This window comes from Antennarius striatus, chromosome 1 (assembly GCF_040054535.1).
Source record: "Antennarius striatus isolate MH-2024 chromosome 1, ASM4005453v1, whole genome shotgun sequence".
Lineage (NCBI taxonomy): Eukaryota > Metazoa > Chordata > Actinopteri > Lophiiformes > Antennariidae > Antennarius > Antennarius striatus.
Window position 1 is genome coordinate 20988932 of NC_090776.1, and position 27985 is coordinate 21016916.

Here is a 27985-nt window from a genome sequence, read left to right on the forward strand (position 1 = left end):
ATTATTTTCAAGTAATGCAAAACTTTTATTTAGAAATGTGTGTGCATCTTTTGCCCCAGAGCGGTAGACTCGATGCTGAAATTGGAATCAATTACACACCTTTCCACAATAAGATTTCATTTCCTACAAGTTTTAAAAGCCTCTGAGACGTTGATAAAACATCTGAGCCAAGTTAAAGTGTGTTCAGACGTTTTGCATCTCTCACAATATCCCCTGGCCTCCCCGTTCATTTTGATCGCTCTGGTTACTCGTCAAAGTTTATTTCAATTCTTCCTTCTATCTGCCATCATTGCTGTGAGCAAAAAAAAAACAAGCATTTCAGGTCCCGGGACCCAAAGGCAGCAGATTACTGCAAACCTGAAACTAAAGTCAGAACAAAAGCAGGTGGTGGAGATGAAGGAAGGTGAGGAGGGGCTCTCCATAACCAAGATGTTTCTGTTTCATTAACGCTGATGGACTTAATTCAATAAATTCCAGTGTTCGTAAACAAATCCTAATGCCTTCTACAGATGACACTGACAGCTATTTTTTTCTCCTGTGATCTTAATTCTAGAGTAGATTTATTCTACCCAGAAATGTCACAGTATTGTCTGTGTGATTTACGAAGCCAAAAAAATTAGACCGATTCTGAATCAAGAGAGGGATTTCTATTAGGAAGTAATGGCCTACTTGTGGCAAGAAAAAAGCATTAAATGGCAGAACATTAAAAAATCTCGGACAAATTCAACCCAGAGGCTACAACCCTTAATTAGTTTTGTTCCAACAAAGGTCTCCTTTGACTCGGTGGTGAATGACAAACAGCAATAAACCTAATTATGTGTGACATGACAGCCATCAGGCATTCAGATACACAACTTAATGAACAACAGCGATATAATCATGACATGTTCCTCAGATCACTAGCATTTAGGACGCCACAAGTAACCTGTGCCAAGGTGGACCAAAAGTCAAAGAGAGGAGTTGAAATTTAAATTGCATTCTGGGTAAATGTCTACCTGTTATCATTAAGCTGCGTGTATCGAGGCTGAGGATCCGTGTCGCCTTCATTCACGTCGTAGCTGGCGTCCGGGTCCTAAGAAACCATACAGATGACATCTCATTAGAATATGAAGAAATCAGTCAAATAATGACAAAATAATAATAAACAGGTCACTTTCAATATGAAATCGATACATCTTTAATTCAAAATCTAAGTTGCAGAAATAAATTGTCTGTGGAAAAGATGTTGTGGCTCCCTTGGAAGCTGTACTCACATAGTTTTCAAATAAGTCTGGATGGTTCTTCTCTATTCCGTCATCCAGGATGGACACCACCACCCCTTTCCCCGTGTAGCCTAACTGCCATGCAGCTACCGCATTCAAGTCATAATGTTTGCTGTTGTGCTGCGGATTGGAGAGAGCAGAGAGTTTGTGTTAATAACATGGAATAACACTATTTAGACCATCATCCTTATATTCTATAATATGTAAGGCAATAATGCAATCACTATTTTCATAAAACATTTAACATCTAGGAATGAATCCAGACTGAGGAAGGGGTGCAGAGATGTCCCCGACCCATCGGTAAGAAGCAAATCTGTAAAACCCAGATGAGCAAACCACAACCCCAAACCCAGTTTTTAGGACCACTCTCATTGGACAGGGTCCGTCCACTGAGGATTGGAGTTCCTCTCACTTCCCTGCAATTCTGACATTAATTCAGTCTATTATGAATACAGGATTAGAACCAATAGTCCGGATGATGGCGCACTAATGAGTCTGACCTCTTGTAACATTTCACTTGACCTTTTGATCACGTCTGACTTTCATCTCAGTCAAAGCTTTTCCAATTAAAGCAGAAAGTCATGGGTCTGTTACACCATCAACTATTCTCTCCTCAACGTGAACTTGTGACATCACTGGCACTCAAACACTTTAGAAAATCATTTCAAGCCGAAAGATGTGATTAACAAAGGTGAGCAACACTAAAGCATTGAGTAGTTCACTTTTCAGGCACTTCTTATATTTGTATTTTTTCCCCCTGTATTTTAAAATCTCTTGAATTATAGTAGAAATACGTATTATTTCCTGTGAAAACCACAAATAAAAAGTTTAGTGAGCACATTGCCTACGTCTTGACAGGACTCAGATATCAAACCACACATTTCCGTGACTTGACTCATCTGTAGCATACCACACGTCAGTACACTTCCTTGTATTGTGCATTACATTCTAACTCCCTTCTCGAAATAAGTGCTTTATCATTAGACAAAAATTTATGATTTAATGCGCTCTCAAGTCCATTTGTAATGGTATTTTGCTGACATTTATTTGTTGTGTTCTCCGAAAAGCTGCTACATCAGCAGCCATTTTCAGTCTTATAAAACCCTCTGATTATCCACCTCATTGAGTGTAAGAGGTGCCCATCGTTCACTTACACATTTAACAGTTGGACCGTTTTGAATTCGCCATCTGTGGATTGTTATTACACTGTATTTTGGAATGGAAGTCGGGAAGCATGTGATTTAAGCCACAGCATGTCACATGTTGATAAATGCTATTCATCCTTGCATGGAAGATATTTTTGTAATTGGGTGTGACGGTGTTATTTTTCAGTCTCACTCCAGACTTGGATTCATATTGTCATGTATAATGAGTCTGGATTAGAGCACAGAGCTAGAACGTTAAATCCACCTCAGTAACACTCACACACACACACACACACACAACAAACCTGAGCCAGTCATGTGGGAGGGGTAGCCTTTTAAATATTGCCCCATCAAGAAGTTAATTTTCATTTGACATCAGCATTTTTCTGAAAAACCTGAGTATCAGACCATGTGTTCAGTTCACCGTATCTGCTTCAGTGCTTACCCACTCGTTTTTCCACAGAAAAAAAAAAAAGTCTGTCGGGTCATTTAGCTGAAAATCTGAAAATGTTAAATATTCATTAGCTGATACTGAAATGTAGCATCTGTCCACCAGGAGACCCAGTCAGAGTATCCATCCACAATCTCATGAGTTTTAATGAAGCCCAATCCCTTTTAAAGTGAAGTAGAGATAGGATATATGAATCTACAACCTGATAATTTATACAGCTTCTGAAAACTTACCACAGCTGATTAAAACTGATTAAATAAAAACCAGAATGTGTCAGAAAACTATTATATGATCCTGACATTTAATTATCTCCCTCTTGAACCAATCACAGAAAAAACCTGAAGACAAGTAAAATCAACCTTGATGATATGAATAAAGGCAGAAGGCTGAATATGTAAATACTTTCTTGTATTTTCTGGGTCAACAAACTTACCAACCATCACACTCTGGCTTCCTAAAGATGTTGATTTTTGTTTTGTGATTATATCCCATCAGGTTTGAGAGATGTGTACCTAAAAAGGTATGAAAGTGAAAATTTGATCTTGACCTAGTTTTTCAAGGTCAAGGTTGTGATCTAATTTTCATCCCCACGCCTCCCTGAATATAACGCCTTTTTCCCCGTCTTTCTACTTCTTAATCGGTACCTGAGATATGTACAAAAAATGTACAAAAAATTGAGATTTGACCTTGACCTAGTTTTCTCAAGGTCAAGGTCATCATCTCATTTTATCCCCTTTGCTGCCCGAGTAATGTGCTTTTTGTTTCATCTTTCTAACTGCAACGGTTGTGAAGATATTTGGTGGATGGACGGACTCCACACAACCTATCTCAAACTTTAATCAGGGTCGACGAGAGGATGGAAAAGTCCTGAAATTGTTAAAAGCACACGATTGGATCATTCCACATGTAACCAGGCTCATTGTTAACACCGATGCAACCAAGCAGCAGGTTTCTTTCTGCCTCATTTGCCTTTCAAGTTGCAACTAACTACTCTACCACCCGGCCGGCCAGAAGAGACATTTCAAACAACTGGTGTTGTAAGCATCCCCAAGAATCTTCTCCCCCCCCCCCCCCACCCAATGAACCTTTTGAGTAATTGAAGGAGGAGTGGAAGGGAACATAAAGGCTCAGACCTTGTTACTGCTGATTTTAACAGACCAGTGTATCAGCGACATTCTTTAAGTCAAACGTGAAGATCAATAAAGTGAAAACAAGGGCACTTCAAGGAGTATCATCTCTGTCTCTGTCTTGCTTTGTTGGAACCAAGCCATTAAGGCACGCAGTACAGCATTCAGAAGAGGCTCCGCAAATATAGGAGCATTGTTCAAGCTGAATAATCTAGGTGAAGGTACTGCTATGTGCACCTCCTATGAATAAAACACACCCAGCCCCAAATTTTATCAACTTTATTGACTAGATAAAAACGTAACTGTTGTGTCATCTGGAATCACACACTTTCCATTCAGCAGTGTTTGTACTCACCAGATACCACTGGTCTCTGTACTTGGGATCATCAGGTTCTCTGAAGATATCCCTCTTTTTTCTCCTCTTCGACACCTGCTGTTCGGCCCATGTTACCTAAATAACAAAGACACAAATGAAGCAATGCTTACGTAGAAATCAGGAAAGTTATAAAAATGGAGGTGATGCTTGGCAAAGAATAATATCCCAGCAGCAAACTGTTCTCTGTCGTAAAAAACAGGAAATAATTATGTGTCAGCCATGGGTTGGGGGGGTCATCGCATTTGTTAATTAATTTAGATTTGAATTGTGAGTAGTGTGACAGCAAACAAGGTTATTGTGTACTCCTGTCTCATAAAACCCGAGCAGGAAGTCTAGAATAAGTCGGTGTTAATCATGTTTGTTTTGGCAAGAGAAGTGATTCGAGCAGGTCTTCCATGCTTTTAGGTTCATCTAGACTCAACCAGACAGACAAATTCACTACAAGCCTAACAACAACTTGGTGTGCATATTTTGGGTTCTCATTATATATGAACTCCTGCAGAAAGTGTTGAACGAAGCAAAAATTCATATAGTGGAAATTAAGCCTGAATCTCAGGGAGAACAGTGTGTGTGTTGCAAAGCAAAAACACCCAGGAAGAGAACAGAAAGAAATGTCGGAGAATTGAAGACAGAACTGCCTGCTGCAAGGACGAAACACTTGATGTGAAGGACAACCAAATCACAGCGCACCTCTCTCTCTCTCTGTCTGCTCTGCGGATAACTGGAGACACCAGCGTATGAAGGGAACAAGGTAATGAAGGTTATATTAGCTGCTACCAATTCAACACCACCATAATACGCGCCCATGATGGAATAATTTCACTTCACGGAGCAGAGATGTTTGTGTGTGGTGTTCGTGTCAGTCTGAGTAGAGAAAATGTTTTCCAACAGGATTCATCCATTCCTACAGGGAATGTGAGGTCGGCCCTGTGAGGTACAGCTGTGGCAGTTTACTCACAACACGCCACGCATGGCGTTTTTTCTTTTTCATACACTGAACAGGAGAAATTTAGGGATTGAGGGCCTTCCTTGACACACACAGAACTGCATCGGACAAAAGGAAACGATGTGTTGGCAAATGTTTTCAGTCTTCATCCTGCATTCAACTGGCCACCAAAATGCTTCAATGCTTGAATGAGAGGAAATAACTGAAGCTGCCAGCACTAGTAGCCTGCAGATCATCAAAAAGAGAAATTTACAATGGAAAGTAGCTGACCGTGTTCATGCTAGTTTGAATATAGCCGTTTTGTTGCTGCATATGCTGAGAACATAAATAATGCGCCTTCACAAACAAAGTTGAAAACTGACACTGCAAACATTTTGTTTGCTCTGGAGATTTCCACCCGTGAGGACGTTTTGGAATAAGAATTCAAATCCCATCCCCAATGCTAAAAAAATTAAGTTTGTCTTTTAAAAAAATTGACAAATCAGAAATGATATTTGCCGTTTAAATGTGTAATCTAACTCTGAAATCTGCGATCAAATGATGTGAAAGTTTAGTGAGCAACGCAGTAGATCCTTTCAGTGACTACAGTTTATCTGAACTGACAAAAGAGTCAGCTGTATGCAGGGGCTGAATGCACAGTAAAATTGAAATATACTGTTTGCTCTTGTGTCATAAGCCTGTGTATGTGACCTTTAAAAAAAATCCTGTATGAAACAACTCTTATTTTCACTTCTACAGACACAGCCGTAGAAATGTGTGTCCAAGAATGCCTCAAGAAAATAGACCGTGCAATGGCTGCAGTGAAAGAGGACACTGAGGTCCTCAGTGGGCTTCATTCTTGACTATGCACATAAAAACCATGCATGTCCACGTGACAACAGCACAGAACAGTATGCTTAAGTGTTTCTGCTTCGAATGCACATAGTTGGCAGAGACCGAGGTCAGTGGATGACATCTCTCCTCCTCTTCACAGCTCTCCTTCGACTTCTAGTCTCCATGATAGCAAAGTATGAAAGTAAATAAAAACCGCAAGTTTGAGGAAAGTCTAAGAAATTGCTGTGATTGTTGGCTTCAAATTCTAACTCAATTAATTGATCTGTCGTTGAATTCAGGAAAAGATTATTTCTGACATACGAGAGAATTCTTAGGTAGAATAATGTAATGTTTCCAATGTATTGTTCTATATAGCGACACAGGAACGCCTGCACAAAGGACTGTTAATTGCGCGACATACGTAGCTTTGTATGGTATTCACTTAATGAAATCTTCTCATCACTGCAGAGCTTCCTTCTCTTGGTAGAGCTTTGTACACAATCCTGTCACGACAATGTGGCGGCTTCTAATCACAGATGTTCTATGTGGGGAAACAATGACGTCTTACTGGACAGACTGGTAGTGCAATAGAAAAGTTATGGTAACGGGACTGTTTACTAATTATAGGTCTTGCTTTTATTACATGATCATCAAATAATCCTCTTTGTGAGCTGTACTTTCCTCTCGGTCATTTAGTCCTAACTATTATTTAGCTATAACTGAATAAAACTGGGTGACGTGTCGTCCCACCTCCATGACGACAGAGAAGATAGTAACGACGCCAAAACAGACAAGAGTACGGCGGATGAGCAACCCAACAGCATGAGACGCAGAGACAGTGTGGTCATGGGACTGCGTTGCTCATAAAGCACGGATTGATGAATGTGCAAAAACATCACACTAGGTGGCAACGCTTGTGTGTTACACTATACTGTGGAACACGCAATGCCAGCTTGCTATTTAAAAACATGGTTCAATTGCACACTATGGGAGAGGGCAGCGGAGAGCTATCATTTCCACACCTTCCTAAAATAATGGCCTGCTATTTTGAATATATATTTATTAATAGTTTCATACAAAAAAGGTTATGAAAATAGATGAATATCGACATACTAATAACAATGTCAGTTATGTAACATACGTGGAATACAATAAATAAGTGGAATACATTATTTTAAACCTTCCCCCTCCAGCTCTACTTCACTGAGGTTTTTAGCCAATTCCGATTGATGTGACAAATCGTCAAAAGAAGTGACAACACTAAACAGGTATGACATGTTTCATTGACTGGAGGCTCCAGATCTCTGCTGATCAGGAGATCAGCAGAGAAAATGGAAACCTTTTTATCCAGGCTGTTGGCTAATTTGGCACCTGTACCATCCATCCACGCAGGGCCCTAAGAGAAAGGCAGCGTGAAACGGACTTTCCCTTCACCACTAAACTGTAGAGCCTACGAGTAATGTGCAGTCAGATAACCAGCTTCGCCAATAAAGTAAAATCCATTCATTTGCAGAAACTCATCATGCTTGAGCACCTTTTCATGGAAAGGTGACACCCTGATTATTGCAATCTGGAGTCTGATGACACACCAGGACTTATTTGTAGCCCATAATTCCTTGCAACCTCAGAGAATTCATTTGCCATACACTGTGAGCTCTTTGAGTTCTGGATGTTCTTTGATCACACCTTCAAAATAGCAAAACTGAGATGTGCAAAACACCTCAGTACTCAGGTCTCTTATTCATCCCAAAGGCAGCAGTAAGTTCCTCTGATCTTAGGTCGAAGAGAGTCAAGTTGTCGATCTGTAGTTTTTGTTTTGCAGCTTGCAAGTCCATTGTCCAAATAAACTTCACATTATTTGTAGAATCCCTGTCAGAGGATTTCTCTTTCTTCGCTTGGTCTTTCTGGGTAACACGTTCGACCTTACTGATATTCCCATGAACGAAACACAAACTGATTATTTCATGGACTGAATATGGAGCAGCTCTCTCTCTCAATGCCGTATATGGATATTCCTATAGATATTCTCTATGTAGTAGGATAAATGTGGGAACCTCTTAATCTTGTAGGTCTCTGTGCTTCTGCATTGAACTGCATTGGGATTCTCAGCAACTTTTATTCGTTAGCCTTTGTGTCTAAAGTGTTTAACCTATATATATATATATATATATATATATATATACACTTTATTAATCCCGGAGGAAATTGCACATATCCACTGCTCAGGCATTACATAATAATAATGATAAACACCAGGAGAAAAAGAAACATGGACATCACAGGACATACCGCAAGACATACACTACACTAAACAGTGTAAAATTAAATTAAATCAATTCAACCGCGTGCTGACCTCGCCACCTCCCCCCCGCTCCTCCTGAGAGAGTCATTGTACCCCCTGATGGCACGGGGCACGAAGGAGGACCTCAGCCTCTCTGTGGAGGCACTGTGTGACAGCAGGCTCCTGCTGAAGGTGCTTGTCTGCTGGGAGAAGGTGGTTTGCAGGGGGTGGCTGGTGTTGTTCATGATTATTATTATTACTGACCTTCTTCACATATATTTATTCTAATCTGTAATGCTTGGCAGTTTTTAGCTGAGACTCACAGACAAAGTCACACTGTATTTTTATTTCAACAAAATAAACTGGCCTAGGTCACACTCTTGACACGTGTCATCATACTACATGGGTAAAATAACATGATCTATTCAGCTGAGGATGTAAGTAGTTTTACCAGAGGTGGACAGCATCATGAGATGATTTAGGCGTAAGAATTTTTTTTTTCCCAACGCCACTATTTTAACAAGGACAGGATTTGATATAATATTCTCACAAAATGTTGCTCAACACCTCTTTGGTTGAAGCACTTGATATCCAGAAGCTCAAGCAAACAGAACAACAGCTCTAGTTTCTGCGGCTCGAAGCAGCAGACACATCAGTGGTTTCCAGTTATTTGTGTACTGTAGTCATCATTAGTGAGACACACACACACACAGAGACAGTTCTGGGAAATCCCTGAACACAGCAGACACATGATTTTCCTAATGAAGAAATGTCAGGACAGATTTGTGCAAATTATCAAGACAACAGGGATTCCTCATCAGTCAACGCTGGTGAAAATAATTTCCTGATCGTTTGATGTTAAATATTAACTGTATTTTTTTATTTTTTTTAAATAATGATATTTTCTGTGAGCAGATGTCCTACATTTGGGTAGGATTGAACTATGAATAGTTCCTTTTCTATGATAGAACACAGAGAACTGAGGCTGACTACATTTCTCTATGTCATGCTTACAGACCGTTGAAATACAGAATGAAACGCTCAGAATCAGATCGCTGGTCTCATGTTTAGGTGGAGATTCACATCAAACAAGTCAGTTCCTCACCCGACTCGAATCCTTCCACCGACATTAAATAGAAACCTAAAATAAAAGCCTCAAAAATCATACAGGAAAATAATTCCCGTCACAGTATTTTCTGCACTATAAGTCATACTGGATTATAAGGCGCACTGTCGGTTTTTGAGAACATTAAAGACTTTTAGGTGCGCCTTGTAGTGCGGAAAATACTACATTTCGTCTATTTTCTGCTAAAGCATTTTGTGTTACTGATGCCTCTGTTGTTGCCACAGGAGAGATGGAGCTACTCAGACTCATTCAAATGTTCAAGGCCACTCTTTGCTTTCCTATATCCTTCCTAATCCATCTCTGCTTTTCCTTTGAACAAATAAAAAGACTAAAACAGTATGACAGAACACAGCAGAAGACAGTGGAAGGTGTGGAGGTAGCAGATAAACCCCGAGGCTTCAAATATTCAATAGACCCTATTAACAGAGCTCTGTTAGCCCGTCTATGAGATCTGGCCACGTTCCATGTGCTTTTGTCTGTAATTAGGCAGTCTTCAAAGAGATTTTACTGAGGCATTTGTTAAGGTTTCATCTCAACTAGCGAAAGAGCTACAGGGACAGTCTCTATAGGATTTCCACATTTTCCCTGTCGGGAATCCTACAGCAGCATTTTCCCTCCAGCTAGAAATGTGAATAAAAAACAAAAAACTGCAAAACTTTTGGTTGCAGCACAGTCACAGGTCTGTCGACCTTTCATTTAGCGAATCAGACCAAGAAATAGGACAACGTCTTTCCGCTTCCTCTGAGAGGCTGTGGTTAGAAGGGAATTCAACAACAGGAAATGAAGCTGCAGTTAAAGGAAATCCTAAAATGGGAGGTGAAGCATGTTAAAGATGTATGCGAACAAACAATGCAGATGTTGCTCTATTCCCAGCGTGCACCTGTAATGCGTAGCGGCACTGAACGACAAGACTGTTCTTCGTTAAGGCCGGTTTCATTAAGGGCAGTTTTGTTTTGTTGTGTATAATGCAGCTGCACTTTATATGATGATTTATCTACATCACAAGCATTGTCCTAGAAAGTCTGTATTTACTGATAAGACTGGACACAATTTATATGCAAACACTGGTAACATAATTACCAGTGAAAGTCTTATAAGATAGCAGAGAAGTGCAGGGCTGATTCAGGAAGATCAGAGCAGAAAGGAAACAACAGACTGGAGGACTCCGCTTCAGATCTGCTGGATCAGTATTCATTTATTCATTTACCACAATGAGCTGCAAATATGAGTCATTTTAGATTCCATGTTCAGTGCAGCTCGTCGTGCTCTGAGCACACCTGGCGTCAAAACGCGTCCAAACAGCACTGTTAAAGCACTTCAATGTTTTCACTGAAGCTTTCAGCCAACCAACCTTGGCTCCATGTAGATAATCAAAGAACAGCCAGAATTTCCATTTAATGAAGCGATTCAAGAAAGTCTCTGGTTTTTATTTGGGCTTTATTTTTTTTGCTGCTATCAAAAATTTTGTTATTTTATAGCAGATGAAGAGAAGACAACCGATTTCAGGCTGGAAACCATTCTGTCTTGATAAAGGTCACCCTCCTGTTCAGATGCACACTTCACTTTTATTCTCAGATATAAAAATGAAACCTTAATGCTCTTCCCTTTGTCCTAACTGCTGGAATTGGATGCAAAAAATTAGCCCCAAACGCTCCTGTATAACTGAGGAAATACTGATGTGGCATTTGGATTGATATTGGTTGAGAATGGAGGGAGGAAGTCTTCCCATTCATATAAATAATTTTCTGTCTGGAGTAAATATCAGTTCACCTTGAAGCACTCAGGTGAAAGTGTAACAGAGGGAGTGAACACCACAGGTCACCAGAGACAGCCATTAGTAGAGGTGACATTTAGGGGTCTCATGGTCGGGTTCATTTCCTTCTTAGCAAGAGTTAATTCCTCTTTCTCTAGACTTTCACTCTTCTCCTGCACTTCACACAATAACCTGTCAATTACTGGACTCAACTGACTCCTCTGATAAATGATCTGAGGTGAGCTATTCATTATTCTGAGAGTGAAGGAAAAAGATCAACCTTGGACGCATCACCTCTACATGATGAATTAATCTCACATGAATTTCCATTAAAAGAAGATTATTTTGATATATTTTATGATATCAAAAAACAATTTTTTAGGAGTCATGGGTGAAAATTTGGCAGAAAAATTGGAACATAATGTCAGGAGAAAATTATTTTTTTTTAACTGGCAAAAAACACATTTGAGCTGAAAGTAGTGAATTTAGAATCTATTGTGGATTAATATCCGTGAAGGTTCTCATTCATCCAGGTCATGGCTATTCAAAAGTGTTTAAATCAATCCACTTGACTTGTAAAAAGTTTGATGAACTTTCGAGGAACTTTCTACAAGTCCGATGGATTCATTTAAAGGCCGTTGGATGTACAGATGCGGGCAGAGAAAATGTATATGAAGTAGGATTCACAATCAAAGCTGAAAGATTTCACAGATTTACATTCCATTACACACAAACACCACTAACGATAACACTAAAGCAACGCCCGTCCAACACCAGACAAACGGCAGTAATCCACATCTACCAGCTGGAACCCCTGAAGTGAACCAAGAATTTCTTACCTTGGGATCATTTTCTAGCCGGACTTGTGTCCCCCTGTGACCTGAAAGCGATCTTTTCACCACTGTACGATGCCGGAAGTGATAATAATCACCAAATACCTGAAACAGAGAAGACAAGACACAATCAGTTATCATAAGAGCATTTATCTCACCATGTGTGAAAAAATACAATGCCTTTATTGAAATAATTCCCAAAATGCTGGCTGTACTTTAGGCATTATGTGGTTGCATATACAACACACCAGTTAAACAGCAAGAATAAAAATAAAGATCCATAAAATCCAGGTTTCAACATCACCTGACAGAAGTATTTATGTTGTGCTTAAACTGTAAATCAGAAAGTCCCTGAACAGTGATGGCACACAGAGGGCGAATAGGAGGAAGGAAAAGTCCAAAAAAAAAGGTGTCAGAAAATCCACAAAGCCTAGACTGCATCGGAGAACCCTGAAAGCAACGGCTTCCCAGCTTCACCCTGTGTCACCTTATTTTCTATCCAACTCTGGTTGAATACAACACAACAAAACTACAAACAACAACTCATAAAATGTGTTTTCTGCCCTCAATTCAACAAGATAATAGTTTGTTTTACTCCCATTTTTATTTTCTCCTATCTGGACATGAAACTGGTGAATGTAATGAAACGAAGACGCTAGTTTCTCCCTGCAGACACAACCCTGACCCGTGAATTAATGATAAAGAAAAGCACCGGGGGTATTTTCAGAAACATCAAGGTGTGAATCTACACACAGGTGCTTCAATATTTCATTAAATGGCTGACAGAAGAAAATTTCACAAACCTTTAAATTTTAAATCAAATCACATTACGAGCATCTGGTCAGAACCTCTCCAAAATGAACGAACAGCTTGCTCATCTGGTGGTTTAGAGCAATTCTTCAAAGTATTTATCGATTAATTATTCCAATTACAAAGGTTATTTGAATCCCTAATCCACACTAAGGGAATAACAGTGCATGTGTTGTGATCAGACAAAAACAATATCAGATGGAATTTCACATTCAAATATAATTAGTGTGTTTTGCAAATGCTTATGAAGGTACTCAGGTGGCGTTAATGGCTCCATATGCTCAGAAATGTGAATGAATTGTTTTACTGAAGAGAAAATGGGGACGTGAAATTAGTATCAGTGTTGTAAATAAAGGCACTACCGCACACAGATTCTTGAAGAGTTAAAGGTAATAAATCGCTGCACAAATATGGAAGTGTGAGCAAAAGAGACACTGGAAAATGCCTATACAGGGACATAGATATGTGTATGTGTGTGTGAGAGAAAAATGTTTTTAAAGAAATCATTTAAAAACAGTTTTAGCCCGAGGAAGTCTTATTTATCACAAATGTAAATGTGTTCGCACTCACTGATATATTAGTATTATTCATTCCAAGAGGCGACCCATCCCCTCATCCTGACATCCCAACCCCCTGAAATAAAGCCACAAAACATTTTTATCACATAATTTTTCAAATGTACATATTTCATTTCAGCAAATATGTTTTGTTTTTTTTATGTGTTTAGCAGTCCTGAGCAATGCCTGAACTTTGCTCTGCTCTGGGCATGGTTCACCCAGGTTGAGTGACACAGTCGGTCCATTAGATGCATTAAAAGTACCCACAAAACCAAAGCCAGGCAAATGTTAACCACAAAGAAAAACGCCCAAACTACGGTCCCTGGGCCGGATGTGGCCCGCCTCCACATCTGGCACGGCCCCCTGAACTGTATCAGAAAAACACCCTGGTTATTATCCATTTCATAAATAGTGCTATTTATTTCATTAATAGTGATGAAATGACCTTTTTTCTGTAAAGATTCTCTTAAGAAAGGGTTATTAATATTTTGTTGGCTTTCTAGAAGAAAATAAATGTGTACATTTAGGCATCCCTGCGATCATCATAGTTTTTCTGTTACAAACTGACCCCGCCCCCACCCATCAAAGAAGAGAAAAGTTGAGTGGCCCTTACAGGAAAAAGTTTGGAGATCGCCCAATCATATTTCATAAACTCACCGTTCTGTGATTAATTTAGTTCACTCGACACAAATCTAAATCTCATAAGCTCATAAATAAGTGCAGGGGGTCAAAAGTAATGGTAGGTGTTGACGGAAATCAGTGAAGGGTGGCTAATTTCTACACACTCAAAAAATATATTCAAGTAGAGATATAAACTTTGTCATTGAAACGGCAGCTGAAGCGACGTCTGAATGTCCACACACACACACACACACACACACACACACACACACACACACACACACACACACACAACTACAGGGACACAGGTCATATGTTTCAAACATATGTGCACTCATGCACACTCCCCTCGTTCAACAGATTAAAGTCCACTCCGCTCCAGCTAAACGTCCACCCTGCAACTCAGTCATCATCTGGAAATCAGCAGCAACAATTTAGAGCTTATGTTTTCAGTCATTTAATCTCGAGACCACATTGTGTTCGTGGGGTTTAACTGCTTTCCAACCAGAAAAAAAGGCTCATTTACAGCAAAGACATTTACATGCAAAAATGATGTGGAAAACAGACGGATCAGGACTGGAGTGACCATTACTGATGCGATAAGCCCGGGACTGATAGAGCACGGCAGGCTTAACTGGCGCTCTCTAAATGGCCTATTACTGAAGCAATGCCGTAATCCATCAACCTCATTAAAATGCATGGTGACAGTGGGGGGAAAAAATGCCTGCTGGCTTGTTTGCATGTTTGACAAACACACCTTGAAGGACAATATTTCTCAGAAAGGTCTTGAGCCTCATCTCATGTGAATGTTGACACAATTATGTTTTACAAACAGTCAAACAATTTCTGGGGACAATTTTGTTAAAAGACAGTTGAGTGCTGCGACAAAATGACACCAAATTGTTCTCCATGTGGAGTTTTGAATGTCACACACAAAGCCGGTGGTAATTCTGCTTGAGGGGAGGCAATTAGTGAAGCTAAATTACTGCCACACCAATCACTAAGCATCTCCCTTCGGTTTGGGAAAATGATCAACTCAACGTTAAAGGAGGTGGAGATTGTTTGTGCATCAACAGGTTGAAATACATTGAGAAAATGTGGTTCAGTCAAACTCCTAAAAATAGTCCAGGAACATGTTTATTTAATGAGGATGGAGTGTAATTAGTGAGTATGGTGAACGGGCAAGACGAGCCCACAGTGCACCACAGTGGCAGCTGAAAACCCAACAGTTTAAAGCAGAGCAGAGCTGAAAATGGGTTTGCAGCTGTTCGGCCGCTCCGACTCTATACTTAGTCAGGATTTCTCCTCTTCATTAAGGTTAGCGTTCGTTATTTGTTCAACCGTCATTCGGTGTCTCCTTCGCGGATTAGCCATCGGTTTTATTTGACATCTTTGTCATGAATGTAGCTGATAAGAGCAATGATGGGTTGTTCATCTTTCATGTGTGAGTCACGGGGAGGCTGGTAAAGCTGGGAAAATGTTTAAAAGAATCTAAATTGTAGAGGAATAAAGCATTATGTTTATAACACTTTATAAAGTTTATGAAGTATTACAAACTTAATGTTTATAAAATCTGTAAACATTAAGTCTATAACGCTTTACAAACATTATAAACATTGAGTTTATAACGCCTTATAAACTTTAGCTTCCCTATTTATCAACACACGTTCAGCTGCCGGGAACTGTCATCCACTGCATTCGTACCGCAAACACAGATTATTTGCTTATGACACAAACTAACATTTACCTGGAAGTTAGATCAATTCATTTGACGGTTTTAAGGGGGGGGGGGTTAAATAAGGAGTAGATATTTTGAATATGTCTGTTTTTGCAGAATGACTTTTGGACCATCTACAATACTTTAGCATGTGTCGTTCAGATGAAAATATTACCTCCTTCAATTTGAAGTTTAATTCTATTTCATTGATGTGCTTAGCAAATCAATTTTTCTATTTACACCAGATGACCTTGGACTGTAGGCACTCAGCTGTTGGAAGATGATTAATTTCCCACTTTCACAACATTGCTATCAGTCATCAGTGTTCAAATTTCCAAACAACACGGGCTTCGTCCATAGAAAATGCTTCACCCTTCAGGTTAAGTCTGCCAAGACACAAATCCTAAGAAATTTTCTCTTTAGGAGAAACCTTTCAGTTCCACTTTTCTCATTCTCACCTCTACTTCTAAAGCCGACCTCCTTGTTTTTTATTTAGAATAATTCTTTAGAAAATGATTTGACCCGGACGTCAAGGTTCCAGAACTAACGCTGTTGTGACATTCTGATTTGGCCTGAAGCTACTGTACATTTCAGCACTGCTCAAGTGCTCAAGGGAGGGAAAGAAATCAATACCAAATAATAATTGCATGTAAAGCACTCTGAGAAAATTTTAATATGCAGCCAGTATATCTGCAGTGCTTTAAAACCTGTTTGGGTGCAGAGATGAGAAATAGTTAATATTTTAATAACATTTTACAACCTATAACTCACAGGTTCTTACAAGTTAGGATTATTGAAGCTCAAGGTCACATGTCTTCATGTTCCAGCAGAAAAAGAAAGGAAATTGAATGGTCAAGCTGAGATGATGGAGGGTTTCTTATGAGGTGAAGGGGGTAATAATGTGATAGAACACGACTGATCACGCACAGGCAATAAAGTGGAATAACCAGGTCCTTGAATTATTTGATGTAACATTGAGAAGTTTGTAAACCTTGAGCAGATAGTTTCAGGATGACATGGTGTGTACTTGTTGGCAACACTGGCAAAGCTCTCATGTTCGCAGAAATGCTGTTAAGTGATGCAATGCGGGCAAATCCCATGACATTTTAACAACTTATTTAACCTTTAGACACAGAGCACCTACCAAGACTGAGACAAAAACATAATGATGAAATGACATGAAACTCTGATCGGTGCTGCTCGTTTTCATGACAAACCTCCAAGATAGCAAAGAGAGTATTAAAAGGTAAATAGAGAAATGATCAACTGATTCCTTCTGAAAAGATGCAACTATTAACTTATTTTATTGTGCTAGCACAATAATTCTTTCACTGTCTTACACTTAGATTGAGGGTTAGATTTCATGGATTGGACAAGGTGGCAATAACGACGTGTATAGTGTCATATCGGATGCGCCGCCGGGCTGTTAGCTCATGGATCGACGACAGCATCTCTTCACAGTCATACGAGCACATGACATGAGTGACACACTGCTATCTGGGTTTTACAACATCACAACCCCAGATGTGGAGATTCCTCCATCCCCTCCCATCATAAATCATTGAAAAGTCCACAAGTTTGAGACGTAGACATTAATGTGTCCTTTCCCAGTGAAAGTATGACACATCTTTAGACACATCTTGGGTACTTGGGAGTGTTTACGAACATTTATCATTTAGTTATTCAGTCTCTATTATTGTATTAGTATTTGTCTTTGGTCAAATAAAGATCATACTAGCAAAAGGTCAAAGGACAGAAACCCTAACCTTCAGCAGACCAGGACATGTGCGATGTGTGAACAGAGCTGGTTCACCTCAGCAGTAAAACACCGTCTCACTCTGGTTTTATTCTAACATGCTGTATTTAGATTAGCAGTGATAAAACAACTGTGTTAAAGGTAACGCAGCTCAATCTCTTGCGTTGTCTCAGTAATTGTCTGATGCTCAAGTTCAAATTGTTATCACACAAAAAAAAACACAACTGAAAAAGATCTTTGAGGTCATCTTTGATCATGATGCATTGCACTAATGAAAGTGTGGATGGAATCTCTTATAGGTGCACTGAATCATTTAAAATACAGTTGTCAGGTCTTCAGGTGGAGTGTTTTAGACAGAATGAATTCCATAAATTTATTGCTCCATTCACAATAATGGACTGAATGCAGAGATGATAGTTTGATGCACTGTAGCCAGACAGTCCCAGGTGTATCAGTGATGGACGTTTTCTACTCAGGAGGCCTTTTTGCACATTGGTTCACCGTCACAGTTCCTGGGACACTTGATCAGGCAATTTGTCACGGTACCACTCAAAAAGAAATCACTTTGGAGGCAGACGTTTCCGAAAGTGCTTCTGTAATTTAGAACACTGAACACTAAAGGGGCCTCTCAGTGATGCAGTGGGTGATGGTTCCCGGTTCGAGTCCCGCTCTGTGCTGAGTTTCTATGTCCCCATGTCTGCGTGGGTTCTCTCCGGGGTCTCTGACTTCCTCCCACATTCAAAAAAACTCCTTGCACTTCAGGTGAATTGGCCAGTCTCAAATTTTCTGTAGGTGTGAGTGTGTGCGTGCTTGTGTGTCTTTCTCGTGGCTTCACGGTGCACCAACACCTTGCGTGGCCCTAAGTCTCCTGGGATAGGCTCCAGCTACCCCATAACTCACAACAACAACAACGACATAAAAATGAATAAATACTAAAGCTGTTGATGTTTAGTGGGAAACAAGTTTTACTAACAGTAGAAAATTAGAGTCAAGCTTTTTGAAAATAAACAAGTCAATAAGTTCTGATTTGCATTTTAAGAAGTATGTCAATTTTTGAAAACTTCATTAAGATTCAGTAAATTGTGGAATTCTTCAACAAGTGAGCGGTAACATTTTGTTTAAAATAAATTCACTGAAGATGATGCAATTGCTAAAAACATGGCAGTTTGCAAGAGTTGCGAAGCACAACTGCAATTCTTAGGCAGATAAACTAATAAGGCACTTCATTTACATACACATGTCACTTGAAAAATGTATTGGGTGTCTCATAACAGAGCAACAACACATCAGATGTCAAGGATTTTTAGAGTGAAGGCACACTTAAGGGGAAAACATAAACAAAACCCACCAAAATATATTATTTTAAAGTTACTTTAAAAGAAAGTCAAACGTTAATAAGTGTCAAATAGAATGTCCAGGTTGATAGAGTCTAATCAGTGTCAAAGAATGCAGTGTGATGAATGTCTAACCAGAGATTAAATTCTGTTGGAGACGCAAACAAAAAAACTCTTCATGATCAGTATGCTGGAAATCAAGGACGACCCTGTTCGAGTCAAATTAACAGTTCAGCGGTAATCTGTCCAATCATGTCGCTGATGCTCACAGAAACCTTCATGAGTTCATCCTCATTAGTGGAGGAATTCAACTGTATCCATCACTAGTTATCGCGTATGTGCTTGTGCATGTGTGTGTGCATGTGTGTGTGAGAAACAGAGATGGAGAAAATTGGAGAGGGACCTGGAGGAAGCTGGTTTTTATCATAAGGGAAGCGGTTCTAACCTTGGGAATGCATGCTGTATGATTGCTTTTGACACCGTGAGGGAATATAAAATCTAATCTGAGCATTGAATCTGTATCCAACAGTAAAGCCTACCCAGTCTGTGAAGGAAAGTCTAGGGCTGGGGATGCATTTTAAACTTTAAGTTATAAACTTTTTTCATTATTATTGTTTTTTAAATGACACTTGAATCTTTTAAGGGAAATATAAAGCCATACAGAACCACTAACCAGTTAAGGTTATCTTATGACAGACAGGGATGAGGTCTGTTCAGACAAACAAATCCAACCAACAAAGTGAATTGTTTTCTACATAAAAAAATGTAAAAATTGCAAATTCAATTCTAAGAAATGACAGACCACAATTTGCAAATAATGTTTACTCTTGAAAAATAATCTTCCCGAAACGGGAGAGTGGAGGCTTTGTGCCAAAGCTAACATCTGCACCTGCCTTTACTGCCATCATTTGTAAGTCTTGTTGTTTGTGTCCGATGGAAAAATGAAGTGTTTCTGCCCGTTACGTTTTTATTATGTTTTTGATTTGAGCACAAATTGGAATTTTGGAAAATGACCCACCGTCTTTTTTTAATTTATTTCAGTTTTGGAAATTAAAATTGGAAAAGTTTTTTGTTAGTATATTTTCAGTTTTAATTTCAAAAAATGAATGATTGAGAGGCATTAGAGTGAATCGCCCTAATAAACTGCTGAAGGTGAGAGAGAGAGAAAGAGCGTATGACGTCTTGCGCTTCAACAGTTGATCTGGTCTCTACGTATTTCTCCACACCACCACAAATACCACACACCATAAAAATCTCCTACCGTTTCAAACCTAATCTTAACCCGTGGTGTGCTTTCATACATTTTCTAAGAAGTCTAGAGAAGCACAGAGTAGAGTTAAGTAGGACTTTATTCATCCCTTCAGGAGGTTCCATCAGGAAAATTAATTTCCCTGTCACATTACACACAGCACAGTGAGTACACAGAAAGAAAAGACACACAGAAAGTAATGCCGACACCAAATAGAAAGAGTAATAAATAACCCAACAGATAGAGAGAATAATAAATAATAAATAACCCACTAAATAAAGACAATATACAAATACAGAGACATAAATGGGCTAAGGAATAAAGGGCAATGGGCTAAGGAATCAAGGGCATGAATAAATAGACATGGATAGGCTTAGGTAGTGTATTGCTTACATTGTTTGGTAAATTTTATTTTTTTATTTTTGGTCATCCCTCCGCCCTAGTGTGGACTCTCTTTTTCTTCACCTCCCCCAGAGAGGAGTTGAGCAGTTTAATGGCTTGGGGGATGAAGGAGTTCTTCAGTCTGTTGGTCCTGCATGTTGGGGGGGTTCAGCCTCTGGCTGCTCAGGCTTCTCAGGCTTCTCTGGTTGTTGGTAACGGTGTGCAGAGGGTGGCTGACATTGTCCATTATGTCCAGCAGTTTGTCCAATGTTCTCTTCTCTGCCACCATTGCCAGAGGGTCCAGCTTCATCCCGACCACCAAGCTGGCCCGCCTGATCAGCTTCTCCATCCTGGAGAGATCCGCCTTGGTCACGCTCCCTCCCCAACACACCACAGCGAACGACAGGACGCTGGCGACCACAGACTGATAGAACATCCAAAGGAGCTTCCTGCAGATGTTGAATGCCCTCAGCCTCCTTAGAAAGTGCATCCTGCTCTGTGCTTTCTCGTACAGCTGCCTCGTGTTGCTGGTCCAGTCCAGCTTGTTGTCCAGCCACAGCCCAAGATATTTATAGTTCTGCACAACCTCCACCTCCTCCTTTCCTATCAGAACTGGTCTATGTTGGGGTCTGTCCCTCCTGAAGTCAATGACCAGCTCTTTAGTTTTGGAGGTGTTAAGCTGCAGACTGTTGCTGTGACACCAGTCAACAAAGTCCTTCACCAGGCATCTGCAGTATACTCCTCCTCCTCATTGTCCCTGATACATCCCACGATAGCTGTGTCATCTGCCAACTTCTGGATGTGACACAGTTCTGTGTTGTAGCAGAAGTCCGCCGTGTACAGGGAGAAGAGGATTGGAGACAAGTCTGTTGGGGAGGTAGTCTTGGATCCAAGCAACCAGGCTGGGGTCCACTCGCATTTTTAAGAGTTGGTCCTGTAGGATACAGGGCTGGATGGTGTTAAAGGCACTTTAAAAATCCAGAAAAAGGATCCTCACAGTGCCGCTTTCCCTGTCCAGATGCGAGTGGGCTCGGTGTAGCTTGTGGAGGATGGCGTCCTCCAACCTTTTCCCGGTAGGCAAATTGTAGGGAGTCCCCGGCATGTTGCACCTGAGGCCTGAGGAGACAGACTAAGAGCCGCTCCAGAGTCTTCATCAGATGTAATGTAAGCGCCACCAGTCGGAAGTCGTTCAGCTCGCTGGGCCGGTTCTTTTTGGGAACTGGAACGATTCACGACGTCTTCCAGAAGGTGGGCACCTTCCTGAGATGCAGGCTCAGTTTGAAGACCCGTTGCAGCGGCTTCCCAAGTTCAGCGGTGCAGGTCTTGAGTAGACAGGGGTTCACCCCATCTGGTCCTGCTGCTTTCCGGGGACGAAGCTTCCTCAGTTCTCCTCTCACCTGGTCTGTCGTGAAATGGGGGGGGCGGGTGGTGGTGGGAGCACAGGGCTGGAGGGAGGCTGTCTGAGACAGGAAGGAGGGCTTGCAGGTGAGAGTGGGGGAGTGAGGAGAGGAGTGAGCTATGATAGGTCGAGGTGGGCTTGAGGGTGGCAGGATAGGGGGTGGGACGGGGGGAGGAGAAGCGCTCGGGGGAAGGGGGGTTGAGGGGGACTGCTCCGCTGCTGCAGAGGGGGGGTTGGTAGGTTTGTTGGTGAAGGAGGGGCTGGGGAGAATGGGGGTGGTGGGGGGGGCTTCCCTGTAACTACAGATGAGTTGAGGCTATGTGGGGAGGTTGGACGGGGGGGGCTGGGGGGGTATGTGTTAGGGGGATGGGTAGGGGCCACTTTGCTGCTGTGGAGGGGGGTGGCATGGGATGGGGGTGAGGCTGGTGAGTTGCTGAAAGCTTAGGTAGTTCATAATTATGATTCTTTGGGGGGGGGGGGGGGGCAGGTTTGCCTTGAAGTTGTTTTTGCTCTAGGTAGGATGTGGTAAAAAAGTGACACTGATGAGAAACACATAAAAGATTTACCTTGAATTCACCACCATTTCATCAGAGGTAGTTCGGCTCTGAGCCCCAGGGGGCCCCTGCCAGGAACGGTGGAAAAATGCCATTACATAAGTAAGGCATGAAAGTACTCTGCATGAAGTCCCAGACCGGATAGAATTAATGCGCACTGATGAATAATGATGAATAAGTATTAGAGTTATATTAATATAATGGTGAGTCTTAAAATATGACCAGAGCCACAGATTACAGCACTGAATTACACCATGTTGCAGAATTTCCATATCATTATGTCTATTTTTCATTTTAATAAAAAATAGATCAATTGGTTGGATTTAAGCATGGTAATGGAAATTTTAACGCTCCCTTTAGCAGGTTTAGATAGAAGTAATGTCCTTGACGACAGGTTTGACAACTGAATCTGAAGCTTAAGGTTATCAATGCATCAAACTGGCAAAGCAGTACCTATTACTGCTATTAATGCACAGTGCATGGATCTACCTGTGAGAGTCGTCAATTCAAATGTAACACCTCATTAATAACCTGTTGCATTCTTTCCAGCATGATCCCTGTAGATATACACTCAATCACACTCACATAATGAAGACTGCAGAGGGTGATTGCTAGTCGGGAAAGCAATCGTGAGATTTAACTCTGGCATCTAATTTCATCCACGCTCTTAACTCAACACTGGCAGCCTTGTTGGGAAGAAACACCAGACTGGTTCTTTAGTTTGAAGAAGCAGCATTTTTAAATCCTTAAAAACTTTATATTTCAAAGTAAACATATGTGTTAAACTCAAGGCCCGGGGGCCGAATGTGGCCCGCCAGATCATTTTGTGGCCCGCGAGAGCGTAAAAAATTCAGTGTCTAAAAATAAATAGGGCAAAAGCGTGCTTCGACCAGAAACTACATTTCCCATAATGCAGTAATTAAGCCCATTTTAACTCTGACAAAAACGTTTAACAAATTTAAAGTCCTATCTTTTGTTTGATGTTATTTTTCTTTATTCATTAGATAGTTTAGTCCTACATTGATGTAGTTATGCAACAAGCAAACATTTTTTCTGCACAACTGTTATGTTTGTACCTTGACAAAGTAATAAATTTAGATTTAACATTAAGGAATAGTTACATTTATATTTTATTACATTGAGTTACATTTCGTTACATTTATTAGTTACATCTGCACCTTAAAGGACAGCCGTTCTGCTGATGACTGAGATTTAAAACGTTTCCATGGATGCAAATCAGAACAAATGACGGAGGACTTTCCCTTTTACTGAAATGGAATTTTAGGGTGAAGGGGAAAATATATTTTGTTAACAGTCATAATTTTAACTTGGAATAAAATGATTACGCCGAGCAGGATAATATTCATCTATTAATTGACTGTTTTCAAACAACTATGTTTTATTGTAGTTATTCCAACGTGCCCGCTGCTCTCAGGAAACTCACAACTGCATCCTACTGCTGCCGACGCCCGAGGTTGTCGTACATTAAGGGTTGTGATCCTCTCACTCCACAGAAAGCCACACACACTCATTGTACTCCTCCTGTGTGTACTGAAGGTGAAGTGGAGTGAAAGGAGGACAGATCACAAAACAGGATCCACCAACAGATGGAGGAAGGGAATGTTTATCACCGCTGTTTTCATGGAGATCCATCACGGTTGAGCGTTGAGAATGTGTTACAATGCAAGAGGGAGACCAGTACAAGAAAGCTTCTGCTTTTGGAGGCCGGCCACAAATAAAGTAGCAGACTACAACTGATGTATTTCTGTTACCCAGCAAGACAGAAGAACAATGTCAGGCGTTGATGCACAAGTTTGAGTTCTGTTGCTTAAATTATTTGTAAAGTTTTAATCTAACATCTTATTTTGTCTGAATGTGCAGTGCTTTTCTAGAATGTCAGCTCATTAACAGATTTTATTGTGTTGTTTATTTGCACTACATCCTTGTATGTAGCCTAGTTGTGTACACCCGCTTCTTTGATTGACTGTTTTGTAGAAGAATATTTCCCAAATGTTGCAAATTTGTTTCATTCAGATTTGTTGTGTTTTCAAGGATGTTTTCTTACTTTGGTTCTGTTCTAACTGCCTATTATTTCTGAAATAATTATGGTGGGTTTTATGTTAAGTTTTTGGCTTTGAAGTGCTTAAAATAATATAAATCTTTCAAACAAAACAGGCACACTCAAAGGTTGTCAAAATTAAGCTGCAACATAAAACTTGGCACATGAGATATTGGCAAAAACCAGGTATTGCACCAGTGACAGAAAACCTTTGATATTAAACTTTCTAAGTTTTTTTTTACCTCAGACAGCAATGATTTTTAAGCACACAATATGTGTTTAATCCTATTGTGTATCACAAAATATTCGTTTTGCTGTTAAAAAAAAAACAAGTTTTCAGGGCCAAGATGTTATGGAAAAGATTTGTACATATTTGAGGATGAAAAAAATGCCCTCAAAATGTTTGGGAGATCTGAAGGATACCGCAAAGCTTAATTTACAGCGGTAACAGAAATTATTCACAAGAAAATTCCACTTTGAATTGATTGAAGTTATGCGATATGCACTGAAACAAAATTAATGAAACATAACAAGCACTTTGACCCTGCAGTCTGAATCAGAGCTGTGTGGTGCATTCCCAAAGAATGAGCAATTATGAAATTCTGGTGCCCAAATCAAGGTCATCTGTAATGTAAAATAAAACAAACTACTGCCCACAGTAATAAAGTAGATTTAAATATTATAATAGCAAATCAGCAAGTCACATGCAATGTGAGGTCGGTTGCAGCCACCGTGCTGTCGTACACTCCGTAGCACTTTCTACCCTCTGCACCGAAGCTGATGTCTTCATTTAAGGGGTTGAATGTCAATCAGCAAGTTCCGTAACTTCCATTTCTTGGGCAGCGTGAACAAATGAGCTATGCCAGACAAATAATTGAACAATCAGGGGAAGGTATTGAATGCAGTTCCAAAACAAAATTATTCTCAGTAGACAGCAGCATTTTAAAAAACAAAACAAAAAAAAACTTGTGTCCCATCAATGTTATGAGAATGAAAAGCAGTCGCTGCATGGTCAAGGAACATTACACTTTTGGCACAGCTGACTTGAGCACTGTCATATAAAAATTCTACCAATCACACTCTCATTTCAGACCGTTGGAAAGAGTTCATTGCCTTGATCGAAGCACAGAAAACATCTCAAGTCTGACATCAAAACAGTTTATACAACATAAGTGGTGAGAGCAGTGCATGCTAGATGAAAAGCAATTACGTTCTAAGAAAAAAAAAATCCATCTCACTTCACCATCCGACCAGAGGTTCTTTAGAGATGCGTGGTGAGTGTGAGCCTCTGAACTGAGTTCATCATCGTCCATGTTTGTGTTCAAACACTCATTGGAGACAGCTGCATTGGAGAATGAAATCCCCACAAAAAAATCAGCATATAAAAGGAAGTTTCGCAATTAGACAGAGGTTGTCTGTGTGCTTGACCCGGTTTCGAACAATTAAAATGCAAAGATGTTCATATTTGAGGCGGTTTTCATTGTTGCAGTAACGTCCCAATGAGTCTGCCAAGCGTTCCAACATTTCGACAAGGAATGCTGCTGCTGTCAGACATCGCCTGAAACAAACCGGGAAAGTCTGAACTACAGGAAAACGACGGACTCCAAGCAGCGTGGTGCAGCAGAGACGATTACTGGGTCAGTCTTTAGCAAAATGACATCTGAGTACGCTGCAGGCTGACCTGCATTCCCATCCCCTCCTCTGTCTCCTTCACTGCAGGCAGAATAGATAAGACAAGATACAACTCGTCTGTTTAGGTTAATAATTGCAGGGTTACAGTTAATTACATTTAATTATGTTAACCGTGGGTGCGCTGATTATCTTTTTTGTCTTCTGGTACATTCCTGTTCAGACCATTTGATTATTTTCATTCAGCATTTGATTAGACTTCTTGCAATCTCAGTCCACCCATTGACATAATGAAAGCACAAAGCTATAAAAACCACTTGACGAAATAGTCTCTCCTGAAAATATCAGTCAAAATGTTCTCTAATAGTTTTGTGGAAGACAACTGACAAACTAATTTTTGGATTTTTGCCCCCTCCTCATATTTGAAAGATCTCACGTTTTTATACTCTTAATCTTCACTTAAACACCTCCTTTACAACTAGACTTGTGTTGAACTAGAAGTGCAAGCTGAGGTACTTGAGTGGAGTAATCGAGTAAAAATGCACTTGGTTACATTCCACCATTACTAAAAACATCTGAACGTATCATGGAGCTGCATAGGAACACTGAAACTTCAGGGGTTTGAGCCATCGTCATGTTAACACAAATTCTGTCCTGCTCTTAATTGTGTATGTTTGCTGTTTTTTAGTAAGTGTGTGTGTGTGTGTGTGTGTGTGTGTGTGTGTGTGTGTGTGTGTGTGTGTTGTGTCCTGCGGTGGTGGCATTTCAGGTCAAACTATTCCTCAGAGGGGAACATTCCTTTGTCTCGAATCCAGTCTGCTGTGGAGCTTCGAACACGACGACATGTCCAGCTGATGGCCACAACTGCTGGATTCAGAACACTGGTTGCCTAAACCACACTACAGTACCGCATGGTGTTCTACAGGAAGTCTGACCGCAACCATTTCCCAGAGATCAACACAACCATCAACATGACACTCAGTTAACGTTCATAGAAATGAGTTATGAATTTTGATTATTTTTAATTTTTTAGCTATTTTAGGGGAAATATCATGTTTCTTGGATGAGCAACTACTACCATGAGTCCCCCTCCATTTCTCTCCCATTATGTAACTGTGACTATGCATAAAACAATGCATGTTTCCTGGCATCAGAGAGAAAACGCTGCACCCATTTCTGAAGTTACTGCATGTAAGCGAGAAAAATGAAGAACAGGCCCGAAATAGACGAACAAGTCGACCCGGTGCCAAAATAAGGATAATAAAAGGTTCCAGGCTGTGCAGTGTGTGTGTGTAGAGGGGGAGAGAGAGATTCCTTCATAAACAGCTACTATTATGGGTCTGGAAAGCAGTTGCGACTGTTTTCTCTGGACCAAACACTGAACCCACTTGTTGGGAAGAGCTCAACTCAGCTCTTTCCGGCTCACCATAATTGCACCCCTTTTGGTTTACTTTGTGCATTGGAAACTCAAGGAATGATGGCAATAGACTCTCGGGGAAACCTGCGAGTTGGATCATCTCCACTGAGAGGAATGGGAGCTGAGGCCGTCTGGACTGCAGCCCTGGGAATGAGAGGTTCACCAGCCACCACAGTATCCTGCCCAAAACATTCGGAATATTCCCTGACCTAGAGTAGCCTCTGGAAAAACACATCTTAAAAGTTGGACAATTCAAACAAGACATCTCTTGGGCATCTAATCTAACAAATACCTTTTTTCTAATAAGCAAAGAGGGTTTATACTGGAACCTTTTAGTTGTGTTTTGCACTTTCAGCTTCACACAACATTCTCGTGTAAACAGACTATAT

At 40.4% G+C, this 27985-nt stretch overlaps 1 protein-coding gene across 2 annotated transcripts in view; it reads right to left on the minus strand.

Moving 5' to 3' along the window:
• The window catches only part of furina (furin (paired basic amino acid cleaving enzyme) a), a 79376-nt gene that overhangs the window by 29909 nt on the left and 21482 nt on the right, over window positions 1–27985 (minus strand). For both annotated transcript variants that reach the window (XM_068316180.1, XM_068316099.1), the window contains exons 3-6: window positions 12120–12218; window positions 4341–4436; window positions 1254–1382; window positions 996–1072 (exon numbers count right to left, since the gene is read on the minus strand). In XM_068316180.1, coding sequence (XP_068172281.1) covers window positions 996–1072; window positions 1254–1382; window positions 4341–4436; window positions 12120–12218 — 401 coding nt within the window. The remainder of the gene's footprint in view (window positions 1–995; window positions 1073–1253; window positions 1383–4340; window positions 4437–12119; window positions 12219–27985) is intronic.